The following is a 16,292-nucleotide window of genomic DNA, read 5'->3' on the forward strand; positions in this document are numbered from 1 at the left end:
CAGATATGCCAAGAGCCCCACCAACTCTGGGGTGGTTTTGCATCTCTTTGTAGTAGTTATTGTGGTTTTGTGTCTCATTTTGGTTGTTTTGAATCTTGTATTTTTTTTTCTTTTTTGTGTCTCTTCTGGGTCATTTTAGCCCTTTTTCTACATAGAGATCGCGCTATAGGGTCACTACAAAGTCCTGTCTTTATGCTTCCTTTGCATTTTTACACAGAACCAAATGATGCCGGCATTATACCTCTCCAGTGTGTGATTATACACAGCATCATGGCTTCAAAAGAGGCTCGACGGACATCAGTGTCAACGTCTATAGACCTTTTACTGTCAGGAAACAGTGTGTAGCTTGTTTAAGACAGTGAAGGAAGATGATGCAATGGTGCATTTAGAATTACTCATTCCGAGTGTCGAAACGCACTCTGACACAAACTGGACAGTTCGTAATTTCGGAGCGCTGTCTGAATGTACTGTTAAGTTTATCAAAGCAGCGCACTCTCAGAGTGGCAAAGCGCACTCTGGACACTCTGTCTGTGGAGACAGAGCAGCAGAGCACCGAGCAGAGTGAATGTGTGATTAACTTAACTGTTCGTTAATTCATGTAGAAATATAACGCTGCGTTTCTTCCACCAACAGGGCTCTCATTTTAGTGTAGAGCATCAGACTGAATCTACGAACGCACCATGTCAGGTCACTCACTCTCAGGGACCGCCAGTGTTACTTGAATAAGTAAACACTGACCAAAGGGACCAGACTGGCCGACTCGTATGCTCTCACTCAGTGGATGGATGATGTCACAGGAAGCCAATCTTACAAAGGAGGATGACACTTAAACGGTTCCCTCCAGTTTGTTTAGCTATTGAAGCTAACATTAGCTAATGAAATCCAATATTCCTCTTAATCCCTCCCCAGTTTCTGATGAGGTGGACATGATAACCCTTAATACACATAATGTTATTCATCCCTACAACAGGAAATACTTTCTCCCTAACCTGATATGAAGTATGTGCTGCACATGTGAGCATTTTTGATGATGGCCTCCGTCCAGTCCTTTGGTCTTATCACATTTAACCATAGTTGTCTTTGTTTTTGTTGACGGGCAGTGGCAGCTGGTTTTGAGCCATGACTCCTATTCTGGCTCCCAATAACACAACAAGACAAACACATTTTAAGACTCCTATGTAGCCGACAGCCGTGTGGGGGAGAGGCAGGTTTTGCCCCCAGCTAATAAAATGATGTCATTGTGACGTTGACCCTCAAAGGGTCTATTGTGAAATAAAACATACACATTGGCAGCTCTTTCTTAACAGTAACAATGGCATTAATATGACAATAGCAATCATTTACCATCACTGCTATATAACGGCTGGTCTTGTCCTCTGCTCAGAGGGTTAGAAGCTCCTGAATCTCATTGTTTTCCCAATTTGCAGACATTTATGGTCGCTGTTCTTCTTCTTTGAGTTAGCCGCCAGCTGCTATCACTTACTCTTGAAATCTCCTGCGTAATATGATGTTAATTCCACTTCAGAAGAGACTTGATGATCTCTAAAATTAGGTGGGGGGAAAAGGTGGATATATCGACATTGGTTATTAACCAAATAAGTTGTTACATATCGGCATATCGGATATGGACAAAAAAAATTGAATATCGTGTATCCCTAGTTTTATATTTATCTACATATAATAATGCTGTGGAATTTCTACTACCATTTTTGGTGCTGTGCTGATTTAGAATTTATATATTTTTGTGCCATTCATTTTAATTTGTACAGCACTTTGGGCAACTGCGAATGTTTTTAAATTAGTTTTATAAATAAACTTGATTTGATTTGATTTAAAGAAGTGGAACATTTACCTCTGAAACGAGGACGAGTGTAAGTATAAAGTACCATAATATTGTAGACTACTTCACTACATCAGAGACTGTAGGTACATCATTAGCACATCATGTGTGATGAGTCATGTTTCACAGTGTTCTTTAAATAAAGAATGATTTAAAAAAAAAACACAAAAAAAAACGTCATCAGTGAATCAGTATGAGGCAGACTGCCTTTACATGTATGACAAGTATACATCCGCGCAGGCTGTGAAAGGGTCAGTTTTTACCCTCACTCTGGTCTGTAAACACGATTCATCTCCCCCGTTAAAACTATTAATATAACTTAATATAAAATATTCGTGTTTAAAAAAAAATCCGAAGTTATTTAATGGTGTGTTTGTCGTGGACCATATTTATAGTTCCACCGGGCGGGACGGCGGAAGGATATGGGACTTGCTGCCTATATAGCCCGCTCCATTGCCCTTTGTGTATTATAACCTGAGACAACCGAGGGAGTAGCGCTGTTAAACACCGGTGGGAATCATTTGTTTGTAAGTATGTGTGTGTTTCCGAGTATAGGTACTTTGCTTAAGCCCAGCATTTTCTTATATATCATTATGTGTGTTTAATCGATTCAAATATAACTATTTGTAACAAATAAACCGTTAGCTACGCCCGGTGTTTTGCTAGCTAAGTTAACGAAGCTAACCGGGGCCTAGCTTAAGAAAACGTCGCTAAACGGCTGAACTAAATCTGAATTCAGTTTTTAATTCAGTCAGGCAACCCGACAAAGAACGACACATTATTCTGTAAAAGGGAGTTAATCGGTGAGAATAACTCTGCGGCCTAAAAAACGACAGAAACGATCGTTTATTTTGGCTTCCGGTTACATTAGCAACTTTAGCTCATTAGCTGCGTCAGCTGTTAGCTGACTCATAACAGGAAGTGTCTGATTATCTGAAAAAATTAACAATGTTTGTGTCAACGTTAGCTTTTACCTCCGTCTACCGGTGATTAGAAGACTGTTTTTGTTATGGTATTAAAACGTCCGAGGCAAAAAGTGGAGCGTTTAACCTGATAAATAAACTGCGACGTCGGCTAACTGTTAGCTAAACAGATAAGCTAGCTAGATGTTTTTCACTAACCGTTACGTAGGCCTGAACAGCTGTGGCGTAATGTCACGAAGTAATGCTTTGGGGAATATCTGGATTTTATTCGACTATTAACATTTGTCAGCTTCTACTCCACTTCATTTACGAAATAAAATGTGAACTTTTACTACAATAGTTTATCCAAGGATCTTTAGGTTATTACAGAATAGAGACGGGCGGACAAATGAAGGAATGTGACTGAAAGGAACTTGTACTTTTACTTTAAGTATTTACTGATAAGTGCCAAATACTATTTAGTTTTAGCTCCTTCAAAATCATGAGAATTTCTTTTTTTGTCCTGTGCTTGAACTGAATATATTGGGTGTTGGATTAATGTTGAGTAGACTATAGTGGCATTTAGAGGAGTTTAGCAATAAAAAGCGAAACAGGATGTATAAAGGTGGTTGTTAAAATGGTGACTGTTCAGCCCAGCTGAATACTGAAAGTTGTAGGTAGCCTAATGTTTGTGGATAAACCACTTCCCCTCAGAGAGGAGCTTGTCACTGATACAAAAACAACTGCACAGTATTACTTCCTGTGTTAACAGTGATCTGGCATTCATAAAGGACTTGTTTTTTTCCTCAACAGTGTCAAAATGCAGATCTTTGTGAAGACGCTGACTGGTAAGACCATCACTTTGGAGGTTGAGCCCAGTGACACCATTGAAAATGTCAAGGCTAAGATTCAGGATAAGGAGGGCATCCCTCCTGACCAGCAGCGTCTGATCTTTGCCGGCAAGCAGCTGGAAGATGGCCGCACCCTCTCCGACTACAACATCCAGAAAGAGTCCACCCTCCATCTTGTGCTCCGTCTGAGGGGAGGCATGCAGATCTTTGTCAAGACCCTGACTGGCAAGACCATCACCCTGGAGGTGGAGCCAAGTGACACCATCGAGAACGTGAAAGCTAAGATTCAGGATAAGGAGGGCATCCCTCCTGACCAGCAGCGTCTGATCTTTGCTGGCAAACAGCTGGAAGATGGCCGCACCCTCTCCGACTACAACATCCAGAAAGAGTCCACCCTCCATCTTGTGCTCCGTCTGAGGGGAGGCATGCAGATCTTTGTCAAGACCCTGACTGGCAAGACCATCACCCTGGAGGTGGAGCCCAGCGACACCATCGAGAATGTCAAGGCTAAGATCCAGGACAAGGAAGGCATCCCTCCTGACCAGCAGCGTCTGATCTTTGCTGGCAAGCAGCTGGAAGATGGCCGCACCCTCTCCGACTACAACATCCAGAAAGAGTCCACCCTCCATCTTGTGCTCCGTCTGAGGGGAGGCATGCAGATCTTTGTCAAGACCCTGACTGGCAAGACCATCACCCTGGAGGTGGAGCCAAGCGACACCATCGAGAACGTGAAAGCTAAGATTCAGGATAAGGAGGGAATTCCCCCTGACCAGCAGCGTCTGATCTTTGCCGGCAAACAGCTGGAAGATGGCCGCACCCTCTCTGACTACAACATCCAGAAAGAGTCCACCCTCCATCTTGTGCTGCGTCTGAGGGGAGGCATGCAGATCTTCGTCAAGACCCTGACTGGCAAGAGAGGGGAGGCATGCAGATCTTCGTCAAGACCCTGACTGGCAAGACCATCACCCTGGAGGTGGAGCCCAGCGACACCATCGAGAACGTCAAGGCTAAGATCCAGGATAAGGAAGGCATCCCTCCTGACCAGCAGCGTCTGATCTTTGCTGGCAAGCAGCTGGAAGATGGCCGCACCCTCTCTGACTACAACATCCAGAAGGAGTCCACCCTCCATCTTGTGCTGCGTCTCCGTGGAGGAAACTAATCTGCTTCTGCTAAAAGAATTCCCACTTAACCCACCATCTGTTCCAGTGTTTAAATCGCTCGTTCTCCTCAAGCAGTCAGGCATTCCTTTTTAATTTTTTTTTATTTTATTCGAGTTACAATAAAGGTTGAGCATTCCTGAATTTTGCTTTCATTTGCTTTTAATTTCACTTTGCATTTTGAACTGCTTAGCTGACAGTGGTGTGTTTTTGGGTTCCACAATGTGATTTGAGATTAAAAAAATATGCACAAACATGATGTTAAAATGATAATATTGGAAACATGTTTAAGTAGTGCAACATTGATTAGAAGTTCACAAACCGGTTTAAATCGTCAGTTTGGTAGATGGAAGTGTTCACTGTATTTCATTGCAACCGTCAAAGCAAAATCTCCATGGAAACACTGCTGTTACAAATGATAACTAATAAAATGGCTTCTCACCATAACCTGCTCACTTATGTTATTTTTAGTTTAACACAGGTTCAGTAACATCAAGCAATTCATTTGGTTATTTTAACATTTTCTCTCAACATGGTATTCCTAGCAGTATTTAAAATCCACACCAGACAAGTGTTTGTTACTTTGTCAAAGTACTAGTCACATTATATTAAGAGTTTAAAGTACATGAAGCTTGTGTTTCCTGCTAGGCTGGAGTGAGACATAATGTTTGTCCACTAGTTGTCACCAGAGATGAGCTCAACAGTAATCATTTTAACAGGTTGCCTGTAAAAATATTGTACCAGTAAAGCAGAGTATATTTCTTTACTGGTTTAGCTCAGATGAAGTGAAGATTTCATACTGTGGGCTTTGCTTGAACTACTGCTGCAAACATTTGTTTTAAGTATTAATAGAGACATATATTGATGCTTCATTATCTTAATGAACAGCTGTGACAATTACAAAACAAAACATCAGCATGTTGATTCAGTTCATACATTTGATCAAATGTGTTGTAGTCTCAGTTTATGTATAATGTATAATGATTATTTACAGCTGATTAATTAAGAAATATATTTTCCACGGTAATTTATTAGTTGTTTAGTTTATAAAATGTGAAAAATGCCACAATTTATAAGAACCAAGTAACGGTCCAAAACTCCTAAATATTGTTGACTGATCAGTGTCACAATGTAACATAGGTATAGGCATTGCATTTACTTTATAAACAAGTAAATAAATAAACATATTTATTCAAACACTGTACTTCAAACCAAATGTAAGGTGCTTTACTTGAATATAACCATTCCATTTATACTATTTTACACCTCTAATCCACCACGTGTACTTTTTACTACAGTACATTTATTTCACAGCTTTGGTTACTTTACATTACACATCTCTTTTACATACAATACATAAGCTTATAAAATATGCATTATTATAGACTGATATCTATAAAATAATATTAAGTATTTAAAACTTAGCTCCACTTCCAATGGCTAGAACAGTAAAATGCGTACACACAATATCAGCAATAATAAACCAGTATTATTGTGTACCAGTGAAATGGGCCAAGTACTTCTGATATTGTAAGCACTTCTTGCTCTTTATACTTAAGTACTTTTACTTCAGTGACATTTTGGATGCAGATTAATCATGATGGAGTGATTTTGAATCGAAATATTTTTTCTTTAACGTAAAGGATCTTAATGTCATCCGCCACTTACTAACATAGAGCCAGCAAATATTCTCTTTTTTGTTTTATTTTTATTCTTTATTATTATTTTATTTATTTTTTTCTAAGTATTTTTCTTGATAGATGGCACCAAGGATTAATTGACTATCATTTTTTCTCCAAATCACTTGATGACTTAGTTATTGTTTTATTATAATAAAATAATTATGTTTTTTTTTTGTTTGTTTAAATTATCAAACAACTTTGACGAATTCCAGTAAATTTAAATAAATCTGTCTGTTAGAGAAACAAACTCCAGGAAGTAGGTTTTTGTGTACTTTTACGTTTTTTGAGTATTTTAATATATTTTTCTAAAATCAGAAATTTGACTTGTACTTATTTTTATTTTTATTTTATTTTATTTATTTATTTATGTACTTGAATCAGTGATTCACAGCTCCACCCTGCGGGCACGCTTGGTGGCACCAATCAAACACACCTAGGTATTACGTCATCGCTAGGTGCATGATGGGCGTTGCTAGCATGCTAATCGTTATGCCAAACGCTGAAGAGCTCGCGGAGGGTGGATTCCTCGTTCTCTAAGGAACTTTTACCGTCATTAAATTCTTTGTGCTGGTTATACTGGCAGAGAAAGGTGGTGACGTCGTGGAACGAGAGCTAACGTTAACGAGCAGAGAGTCTGGAGCAGATTTCGGAGGACATGGCGGTGCACGAGACTCCTTCAGCCAGGTGAGTACAACAACACGCTCACTCTGATGGATGTATCCGTGCTAAACTCTTCTGAGCGGTGTAACGAGTATTGAGATACTTTACTGAGCTAAATTAAAGTAACAATACTACACTTAACTCAAGAAAAAGAACCATACTGTCCCATTCACCTAGCCTGGTTCCAGACCATAGACCCCGCCCACTCAACTGAGTAGGCTTGATTCTGGGAACTTGAGTCTGACACTCAGGCTACCATTCACCCATAACCATACTGTCCCATTACCATACTGTCCCATTAACCCATTACCATACTGTCCCATTCACCCATAACCATACTGTCCCATTCACCCATAACCATACTGCCCCATTAACCTATTACCATACTGTCCCATTAACCCATTACCATACTGTCCCATTCACCCATAACCATACTGTCCCATTCACCCATTACCATACTGTCCCATTCACCCATAACCATACTGTTCCATTCACCCGTAACCATACTGTCCCATAACCATACTGTCCCATTCACCCATAACCATACTGTCCCATAACCATACTGTCCCATTCACCCATAAGCCTGTATAGCTATACTGTTCTAATCACCCTCATGCATTATGTAATTAAATATGCACTGATTTGCATAATGCTGCTGTTCCAGAACAGAGATCTGGACGTTGGATAAAGCCAGATTCAATATTCTTGTTTCATTTAGTTGATGCATAAAAGTCAATGTTCCAATGATCAAAGTTATTCCTGATGAATTGTAGACTTTTAATGAGCACGATTTCTAAGCGTTAAAGGATAGTTTTGCCCAGTTACTACCTTAATCAAAATCTTATACTATTGTAACCCTAGAGTAAATACTGTATTGAAATTTAAACACAACTGAATTCATAGCTTGGAAATATTTAACTGTGAAACCATCTGTCTAAATTTATTGTTTCTGAATTTACCTCTTTGAAATTATGATATGAAATTAAACACAGATTCAGGGTTGCTGAGATTCAATTGGTCAAATTCAGACCTAAAAATTCAAATTCCAAAAGTTCAAATTGAACATTAGACAAATTCTATTGGTCAGAACATTCAGGCTTGAACATGTGTCCTGTCCTGGGTAGCTTGGATGTTGCCATTTAATTATTTTAAACTTGAATTTTTAGATCTGAATCTAAACAGAATTGAATTTGAGCAACCCAAATCTATTCTTTTTTTTAATTGTGAAACATAAAATTAAAAATTACATATTTATTATATATTTTATATAATTTAAGTTTAATAAATTAAGTACACCACAAACAGGCTGGCAACAGAGTGCATGTGACAATTTTTGCAGAAGGAAGTCTGATATTTATGATGACCTCCCAAATTGGGAATTTGTAGAACCTTATCTCAATGGGATGATCAAACTGGAGATTGAGAAATCCAAAACAATTTAATATTTTATTTACGGAGAGATGAATTCAGAACAAATACATTTAGATAAATGGTTTTCAGAGTAAAATATTTATTAATTAATATTTAAAATTCAAATACTAATGTCTCTTACTGCTTTCATAATTAACTAAGTATTATTTTCATTATGGATTAATCTGTCGATTATTTTCTCCATTTATTGACTGATTGTTTGGTTTGTAAACATTTGGGAAATAATAATGGGAGATATTTGTGAGGCTGAAACCATGAAATACTTTAAAATTAAAAATTCCTTCATCCATTAAAAGAGTGTCAAATTAATACCCTGTCAATCGACTAATTGATTAATGGATTAATTCTCTCAGGCTTTGTTTAGTGTGTAAAAACCAAAGCTGTCAGATAAATGTAGTGAAGTAGAAATATAATGTGGCGTTAACAGAAAAGACAAGAACCTTAAATTTGCACTTCAGTACAGTAGTTGAGAAAGTGTACTCAGTTACATTCCATCTCTGTGTGAGTGTTAATCAAGTACAGATGAAGCAACATGATCAGATTTTAAATTCTTTATTACATTTTCAGTCTTTACATCCATAAGTCACATTAACCATCATGTGAATCACCTTTGTCTCTATTTATTCTTTAAATGCACAAAAAGCAGAGATGAACAAATCATGATGAATAATACTGACGCCTAACACAGGTTCAGAGTGGGGTCATGCATTCATTAGTATCATTAGTATCATTATTATTAACACATTTTGGTTGTTTCTTTGCAGCTATTTATCGTCACTACAGGAAGCTCTCAGCGCTCCGACACGTCTCAGAGAGCTGAGAGTTTTTTAATTCGGGGAGTTTTATAATACACGTGGCTTAAATCTGATAAAGATCCAATTAATATGTCAGAGAGCTTTCTGCTCTTAGGCTCTGCCTCTACAAATTAAATTTAAACTGAGATAAAGTATAGACATCAGGCAGATTATGGGTTATAATCTGAATGCTCTGCACCATCCTTGTGTGGGTGTGGGTGTGAGCGCCACAGGGTCACAGCGGTGTGTCTACAGGATGGTCTCAGCGCAGGAGTCAAAGAAGCGAGCGTGCAGTTTCTGATCAAAGTCTCTGTGTGTTCCAGGTGGAGGAGGCAGCTGGTCCTGAGGGGGGTAAAGGCGGAGCTGCTGTTGTCTGGAGTAGGAGCCTGAGTCGTCGCAGTCTGAGTCCACCTGGATGCTGACCTGGGGCACGGGCGGGCGTTGTGGCGGCAGTGGAGGTGGCAGGTGTGACGGAGCGTCCCCGGGGGCGAGGCTGGAGGTCTGGGAGTGGGCAGGTGAGTCGGGGCAGGAGATCTTCAGGTGCAGAGTGATGCTGTGGAACCAGGTTACACTTTTACTCTCCATCTCTCACACACACTCAGTTACCAGTTTATTAGGTACAGCTAGCTAAAGTTAATGCAGCCTGAGACCTTGATCATACAGAAAGTGTTTCAGCAGCTGGAGGCGCCTTTTTGTAATAGTTTTTAATGAGAATGAAGCATTTAGCTCACGGGTTTTGTTGCAACGCACCTCGCATTTCTGTGCTCTAGGCGCCACTTTGATTTTTTTTTTGTGACTACTTGTACTATAACTTTTTTGACACACTATACTGTGCCTCTTTATGTGACGTACTATACCATGACTTTATATATGACATACTATACCAAGACTTTTTTGTAACGTACGATACCGTGACTTTTTGACATACTATACCAAGACTTTTTTGTAACGTACGATACCGTGACTTTTTATGTGACATACTATACCAAGACTTTTTTGTAACGTACGATACCGTGACTTTTTATATCACATACTATACCAAGAGTTTTTTGTAACGTACGATACCGTGACTTTTTATATCACATACTATACCAAGAGTTTTTTGTAACGTACGATACCGTGACTTTTTATATGACATACTATACCAAGAGTTTTTTGTAAAGTACGATACCGTGACTTTTTATATGACATACTATACCAAGACTTTTTTGTAAAGTACGATACCGTGACTTTTTATGTGACATACTGTGCCATCACTTTTTTGACATACGATACTTTGATTTTTATTTGTGACATACTATACCATAACTTTTTATGTGATGTACAATACCATGACTTTTTATGTGACGTACTGTGCCATCACTTTTTTTGACATTCTATATACTATGATTTTTATTTGTGACGTACTATACCAAAACATTTTTGTAACTTACTTTACCATGACTATTTTTTGTGACATACTATACAGACTTTTTTGTAACGTACTATACAGTGACTTTTTATGTGATGTACTATAGCAAGACTTTTTTGTAACTTACTTTACCATGACTTTTTATATCACATACTATACCAAGACTTTTTTGTGAAGTACAATACCGTGACTTTTTATGTGACATACTGTGCCATCACTTTTTTGACATACAATACTTTGATTTTTATTTGTGACATACAATACCATGACTTTTTTGTGACTTACTATACCATGACTTTTTATGTGACGTACTGTGCCACGACCTTTCTGTGACGTACTGTGCCATCACTTTTTTTGACATTCTATATACTATGATTTTTATTTGTGACGTACTATACCAAAACATTTTTGTCACGTACTATACAATGACTTTTTATGTGACGTACTATACCAAAACATTTTTGTAACTTACTTTACCATGACTATTTTTTGTGACATACTATACAGACTTTTTTGTCACGTACTATACAATGACTTTTTATGTGATGTACTATAGCAAGACTTTTTTGTAACTTACTTTACCATGACTTTTTTGAGACATACTATACAATGACTATTTATGTGACGCACTATACCAAGACATTTTTGTAACGTACTTTACCATGACTTTTTTTGACGTACTATACTACGACTTTTTTTGTGACGTACTGTGCCATCACTTTTTCCACATACTATACTATGACTCGTCTCTCTTTTTTCTGCCATACTTGTCTGACGTTATTTTCTTCGTCAGTCTTACTGAAGCTTTAAAGGCCAATAAAGACTGCACACCGAGTTAGACATCAGCCGCAATATTTATGTTTATTACTCTTCTGTATTACAGTGAAGATAAAGTGAATACTCAGACATATAGTACCTCTGCACTAACATCATATACCTCATGAAGGGATGGTGATTTCTTTGATATACAATATGTTTGCAGTAGAGCTGATAGCTGTACGTTTGACTGTCAAATCAGAGGATTCAATTTATCGTCGCTCACTTGAAGGATTAGCCACAGGCCTTCAAAGACAAAACTCATAACAGAAATACGTAAAGCAGGCTTTAAAATAATACTGTAAAATAATTATCTCGTGACTCAAAGAGTTTAGTTTTCTCTTCTCATGTTGGTGTTGAAAATTGTCTGATGACTGCGCATATTAGGAACAATCACTATCGTCACTAACTTTAATGTGAGGAAGAAATAGCAGATGTAACTGACAGACTGTTGAACTTTGACACGCAGAACTTTGCATGACATTCAGTGATCTTAATACTGAAACTAATGTCTGATTTTTTTTGTATCTACAGAGACACTGTTCACATGGACGGCAGGTTGGAGTGACGAAGATGATGACACATTCTGCAGTGAGTCAAATGATCTATAATTAGAAAGCAGACATGTTTTCTGTTGGTAGAAAGTGTCAACTTTGGAAACCCCTGACCTAGAGTATGTTTAACTTAAGCAGTTTATGTAACAACTAACAACTTCTCCATGATCTCTACTGTACAAGCCTGCCATGTCAAAACAATGTAGGAAAAAAAAAGCCTAACATTATCATTGAATTTACATGTATATGTATTTCTTGTTGTAACTATGTGTTTGGTTGAAGGTGACGGTGTCGTTGTCCCAGCCAGTGTTTGCTGTCGTGCAGTTTCGGCGCACAGTACCTGCGGTCTAAGTCGTTCTGATCGGAGTTGACTGTCGAGTAAGGGTTCGTCTCCTGTAAGAAAACACACACACGTACACAGAGACACAAAGAGAGCATGTGCACAACACACGAAGAGACAAGCAAACACAAGCATGTAAACACATGAGTACAAACACAGACACAAAGATAATAGAGATGAACAAAAACACTAAAACATGATAACCACCACTTCATCTTTAGGAGTTGCTATTACTACTGACTATGGCACAGGAGACTGGGGTTCAAATCCCAGTCAGGGCTAGTAACACATAACCAATACTACTATCCTAAATCTGAATATGTTACGGCAAGGGGGAGCCAGAACGCCAGGTCAAGTGGGGATGTCATCATCATCCCCATATTAGTTGTACTATTATAATCATAAGAAGAATAAGTAATAAGAAAAAGTAAACCTATAGGACCAGTAAACTGTTAAAGATAAATGAAATTCTGGTATTCCTCCTGAGCTGGGCTATTCAGAAGACGGAGGTAGGGCAGGATATACAGGTAAGTAAGATTAGTTAGTGTGTCCTAAAACAGTCATAGTAGCATGTAGTGTGACAGTAGTGTGTGACAGTAAAGCATAGCAAAAACAGTCATAGATAGTTAAATTAAAAAAACATGAATTATTATGGAAACAAAATATAGTGTGTCTTAAAAGTGTCTCTTTCTAACATCCTATCATTCTTTCTAACATCATATCATCCTAACTATCTATTATTCTTTCTATCTAACATCCTAACATCCTATCATCCTATCTATCATTCTTTCTAACATCCTATCATCCTAACATCCTATCATCCTAACTATCTATCTATCATCCTTTTTAGCGATCTGTTTTATGATTTTTTTTATCTCTTATTTTAGCACTATGTAGTAATAAGTACAATTTTTGTTTTTTAATCTAACTATCTGTATGTCCCCACCTACCATATGTACCTGTATATCCTGCCCTGCCTCCGTCCTGTGAATAGCCCAGCTCAGGAGGGATACCAGTATTTCATTTATCTTTCGGCCACTTCAGTTTACTGGTCCTATATTCTTATTACTTATTCTTCTTATGATTTTCTTCTTCTTATAATAGTAATACATCTGTGGGGATGATGATGATGATGGCTCCCCCTTGCTGTAGCATTTTCAGAATTAGTATAGCAGTATTGGGTATGTGTAAATTGCCCTGACTGGGATTAGAACCTGCGCCATAGTCAGTAGACTTAACCACTGAGGTATCCTGCTGCTACAGAGACTTTAGTGTGTCCTAAAAGTCACAGTATAGAATGTTAATTTTTTTTTTCAAATGCTATACTGTGACACTTTTAGGACACACTACACTAGACTGTTTTATCTCTGTTTTTGACATACTTTACCATGACGACATTGCTGATATGAAATCTCTACAAGACAGCTCACCCATGGTCACAAGCAACATCTACCAAAAGCTCTATTAGCACTCGACCTGTCACATTTCATAAATGCCATCAAACATTAAATTAACACAACAAGAGGTGGAGGTAGGGGTTGGTGTACTCACAGTCAGAGGTTTGGTTTTGGGTGGGAGGGTTAACAGGGGCAGGGACTGGCTCTGTGTGGGGCGCTATGGCCTCCATGGGAATCGTCACAGGACGGGGAACAGCGCTGTTGGGCTAAGGGACACAAAGAACAAAAGGCTGGCATGCAGGGCAAACTGGGATTGTAAAGGACAAGTGTATTCTATACTTTTGTTATTGTCAAAAAATATTTCTTCATAGTCACTATTACTGTTTTACACTTTAGATTTTGAGGGAACACGTGGACTAATTTCACTTTCTGGGGTGACCAGACCTTAAAACAGGACTGATTTTAAGGGATGTTTGGACACAAGTATAGAATAGCACTCGCCTTATCCTTCAGTCACAATCAGCAGTGAACATAATGGGTCATAAAGATGCTAAAAGCGTGAACAAGTGTTGGAACACAGTGGTAAAGGGAGACAGATATCCTAAGAGGAGGAAGGACAGACAAAAAGACTGTAGTAAGTGTTGTACAGTGCCTTTTCAGCAACACTGTGGGACAGAGAGGAGAAACATACAGTATTAGTCAGAGCAAACAAAACCCAGGAACGACACACCCACAACAGATGGAGTGACACACATTTAAATACACAGCAAATAACCGAAAACAAGAGATACACACTCGCCAACTTCTGGAGATTACAGTAGCTGTGTGTTGGCAGGCAGACACGGGATCTGAGTGTGTGCTGAGTAATCTTTTAATTTTATTTTTGTTAACATTTCTCTCACCTCCTCGTCGCTCTCTGGCTCTGCCGCCTTTTTCTTCTTCTTCTTGTCATCCTCCTTCTTCTTGTCTTTGTCTGGCAGGATGTCGTCCAGCCAAGCCAAGTCGTGTTGTGAGAACATCAGATCCAGCAGCTTCCTCACGACCATCAGACCCAGAATCTGCGGACGGAGGATAAAGGGACACATAGTTTCCGATCCGTTTTCTGTCAATGGACTATTCATGTCAGCTTGACTTTACATTACTTGAGTAAATGTACTGAGCTACATTCCACAACTGCGATTAACATTATTCATTCTTGTAGTTTTGGCTGTCATGTGTCCACTCTCGCATCTTCTAAATTAAACATATCTGACACCTTGGTAAATGACACAAACAGCAGGACACAGGACACACAGTAACACACTCACCATCACTGGGAAGATGATGGCAAGGAAGGTGGACTTCAGGATCCAGAGGACAGCCAGACACACGATCTGGACGAGGGTGAAAAGATGGACGCGTCTCAGAGGAACATGACGCAGGAAAGAGAAGTCTGGCTGGTGTTTGGGTGGCATCAGATACAGCTTGATACGCTCCCAGAACTGGAACACAAAGACAGAACATGTCTTAGTCTCGACAAATGTAAAATTGTAAATTGTACGGATATCCTGCTTCTGTTACACCATAGCATGGTCACTTAATTTGTAACGTTTGTCTCTAAATGCTTTGGTTGAGTTTCTATTTTTGATTCTATTGTTTATTTCAGTTTGATTTTATTATCATTTTAAAATGCATTTCTTTTGCACTATGGATGTTTAGTGTACAGTACGATGAATTGCCTTGCTCCTGACGTATAGATAGCTATATAGATAAACTTAACTTACTTTAATATAATTTTGTTTTACTGTCTTGTCCATATGCTGCTTAATCAATGCAATGACACTGGGACGACATGTATGACTTTTTTTTCATGATTTGGGACCACATTATATACTATGACTTTTTTTCATGATTTGGGACCACATTATATACTATGACTTTTTTGTCGTGATTTTGGACGACATACTATAGTATGACTTTTTTCCATAATTTTGGACGACATACTATACTATGACTTTTTTTCGTGATTTTGGACGATATACTATACTGTGACTTTTTTTTCATGATTTGGGACCACATACTATAGTATGACTTTTTTTTTCGTGATTTGGGACCACATACTATACTATGACTTTTTTTCATAGTTTTGGACGACATGCTATACTATGACTTTTTTTCATAGTTTTGGACGACATGCTATACTATGACTTTTTTCATAGTTTTGGACGACATACTATACTATGACTTTTTTCATAGTTTTGGACGACATACTATACTATGACTTTTCATACATGTTAGTGCCATATATGCCATAATATGCCATATTAGTGCCATATGAACCATCTCGGACTCTGAGGACCTCAGGGTCCGGCCTCCTGCTGGTGCCCAGAGTCAGGACTAAACATGGGGAATCAGGATTCCAGTTTTATGCAGCTAAAATCTGGAACAGTCTTTCTGAAGATGTGAGACAGGCCTCTA

The 16,292-nt window shown here is 38.5% G+C and overlaps 2 protein-coding genes and 1 long non-coding RNA gene across 4 annotated transcripts in view; 2 read left to right on the forward strand and 1 right to left on the reverse strand.

Annotated features, from left to right (window-relative positions):
* Window positions 1-2,227: 2,227 nt before the first annotated feature.
* On the forward strand, window positions 2,228-5,197 carry ubc (ubiquitin C). Its single transcript, XM_050053766.1, is given in 3 exon segments — window positions 2,228-2,367; window positions 3,556-4,505; window positions 4,508-5,197. Coding segments are annotated over 2 exon segments (1,188 nt in total). The 5' UTR covers window positions 2,228-2,367; window positions 3,556-3,562; the 3' UTR covers window positions 4,753-5,197.
* A 1,663-nt stretch (window positions 5,198-6,860) lies between these two features.
* LOC126395963 (uncharacterized) lies at window positions 6,861-15,053 on the forward strand. Its single transcript, XR_007570504.1, has 5 exons — window positions 6,861-7,116; window positions 9,641-9,832; window positions 12,079-12,135; window positions 12,381-12,493; window positions 14,816-15,053. It is a non-coding gene; the product is annotated as an uncharacterized LOC126395963 (long non-coding RNA).
* slc4a5b (solute carrier family 4 member 5b) overlaps window positions 9,786-16,292 on the reverse strand; it is a 51,883-nt gene continuing 45,376 nt past the window's right edge. For both annotated transcript variants that reach the window (XM_050053765.1, XM_050053764.1), the window contains exons 24-28: window positions 15,143-15,316; window positions 14,738-14,893; window positions 13,990-14,101; window positions 12,439-12,491; window positions 9,786-9,870 (exon numbers count right to left, since the gene is read on the reverse strand). In XM_050053765.1, coding sequence (XP_049909722.1) covers window positions 12,490-12,491; window positions 13,990-14,101; window positions 14,738-14,893; window positions 15,143-15,316 — 444 coding nt within the window. In that variant the 3' untranslated portion in view covers window positions 9,786-9,870; window positions 12,439-12,489. The remainder of the gene's footprint in view (window positions 9,871-12,438; window positions 12,492-13,989; window positions 14,102-14,737; window positions 14,894-15,142; window positions 15,317-16,292) is intronic.

Source organism: Epinephelus moara, chromosome 9, assembly GCF_006386435.1.
Source record: "Epinephelus moara isolate mb chromosome 9, YSFRI_EMoa_1.0, whole genome shotgun sequence".
NCBI lineage: Eukaryota > Metazoa > Chordata > Actinopteri > Perciformes > Serranidae > Epinephelus > Epinephelus moara.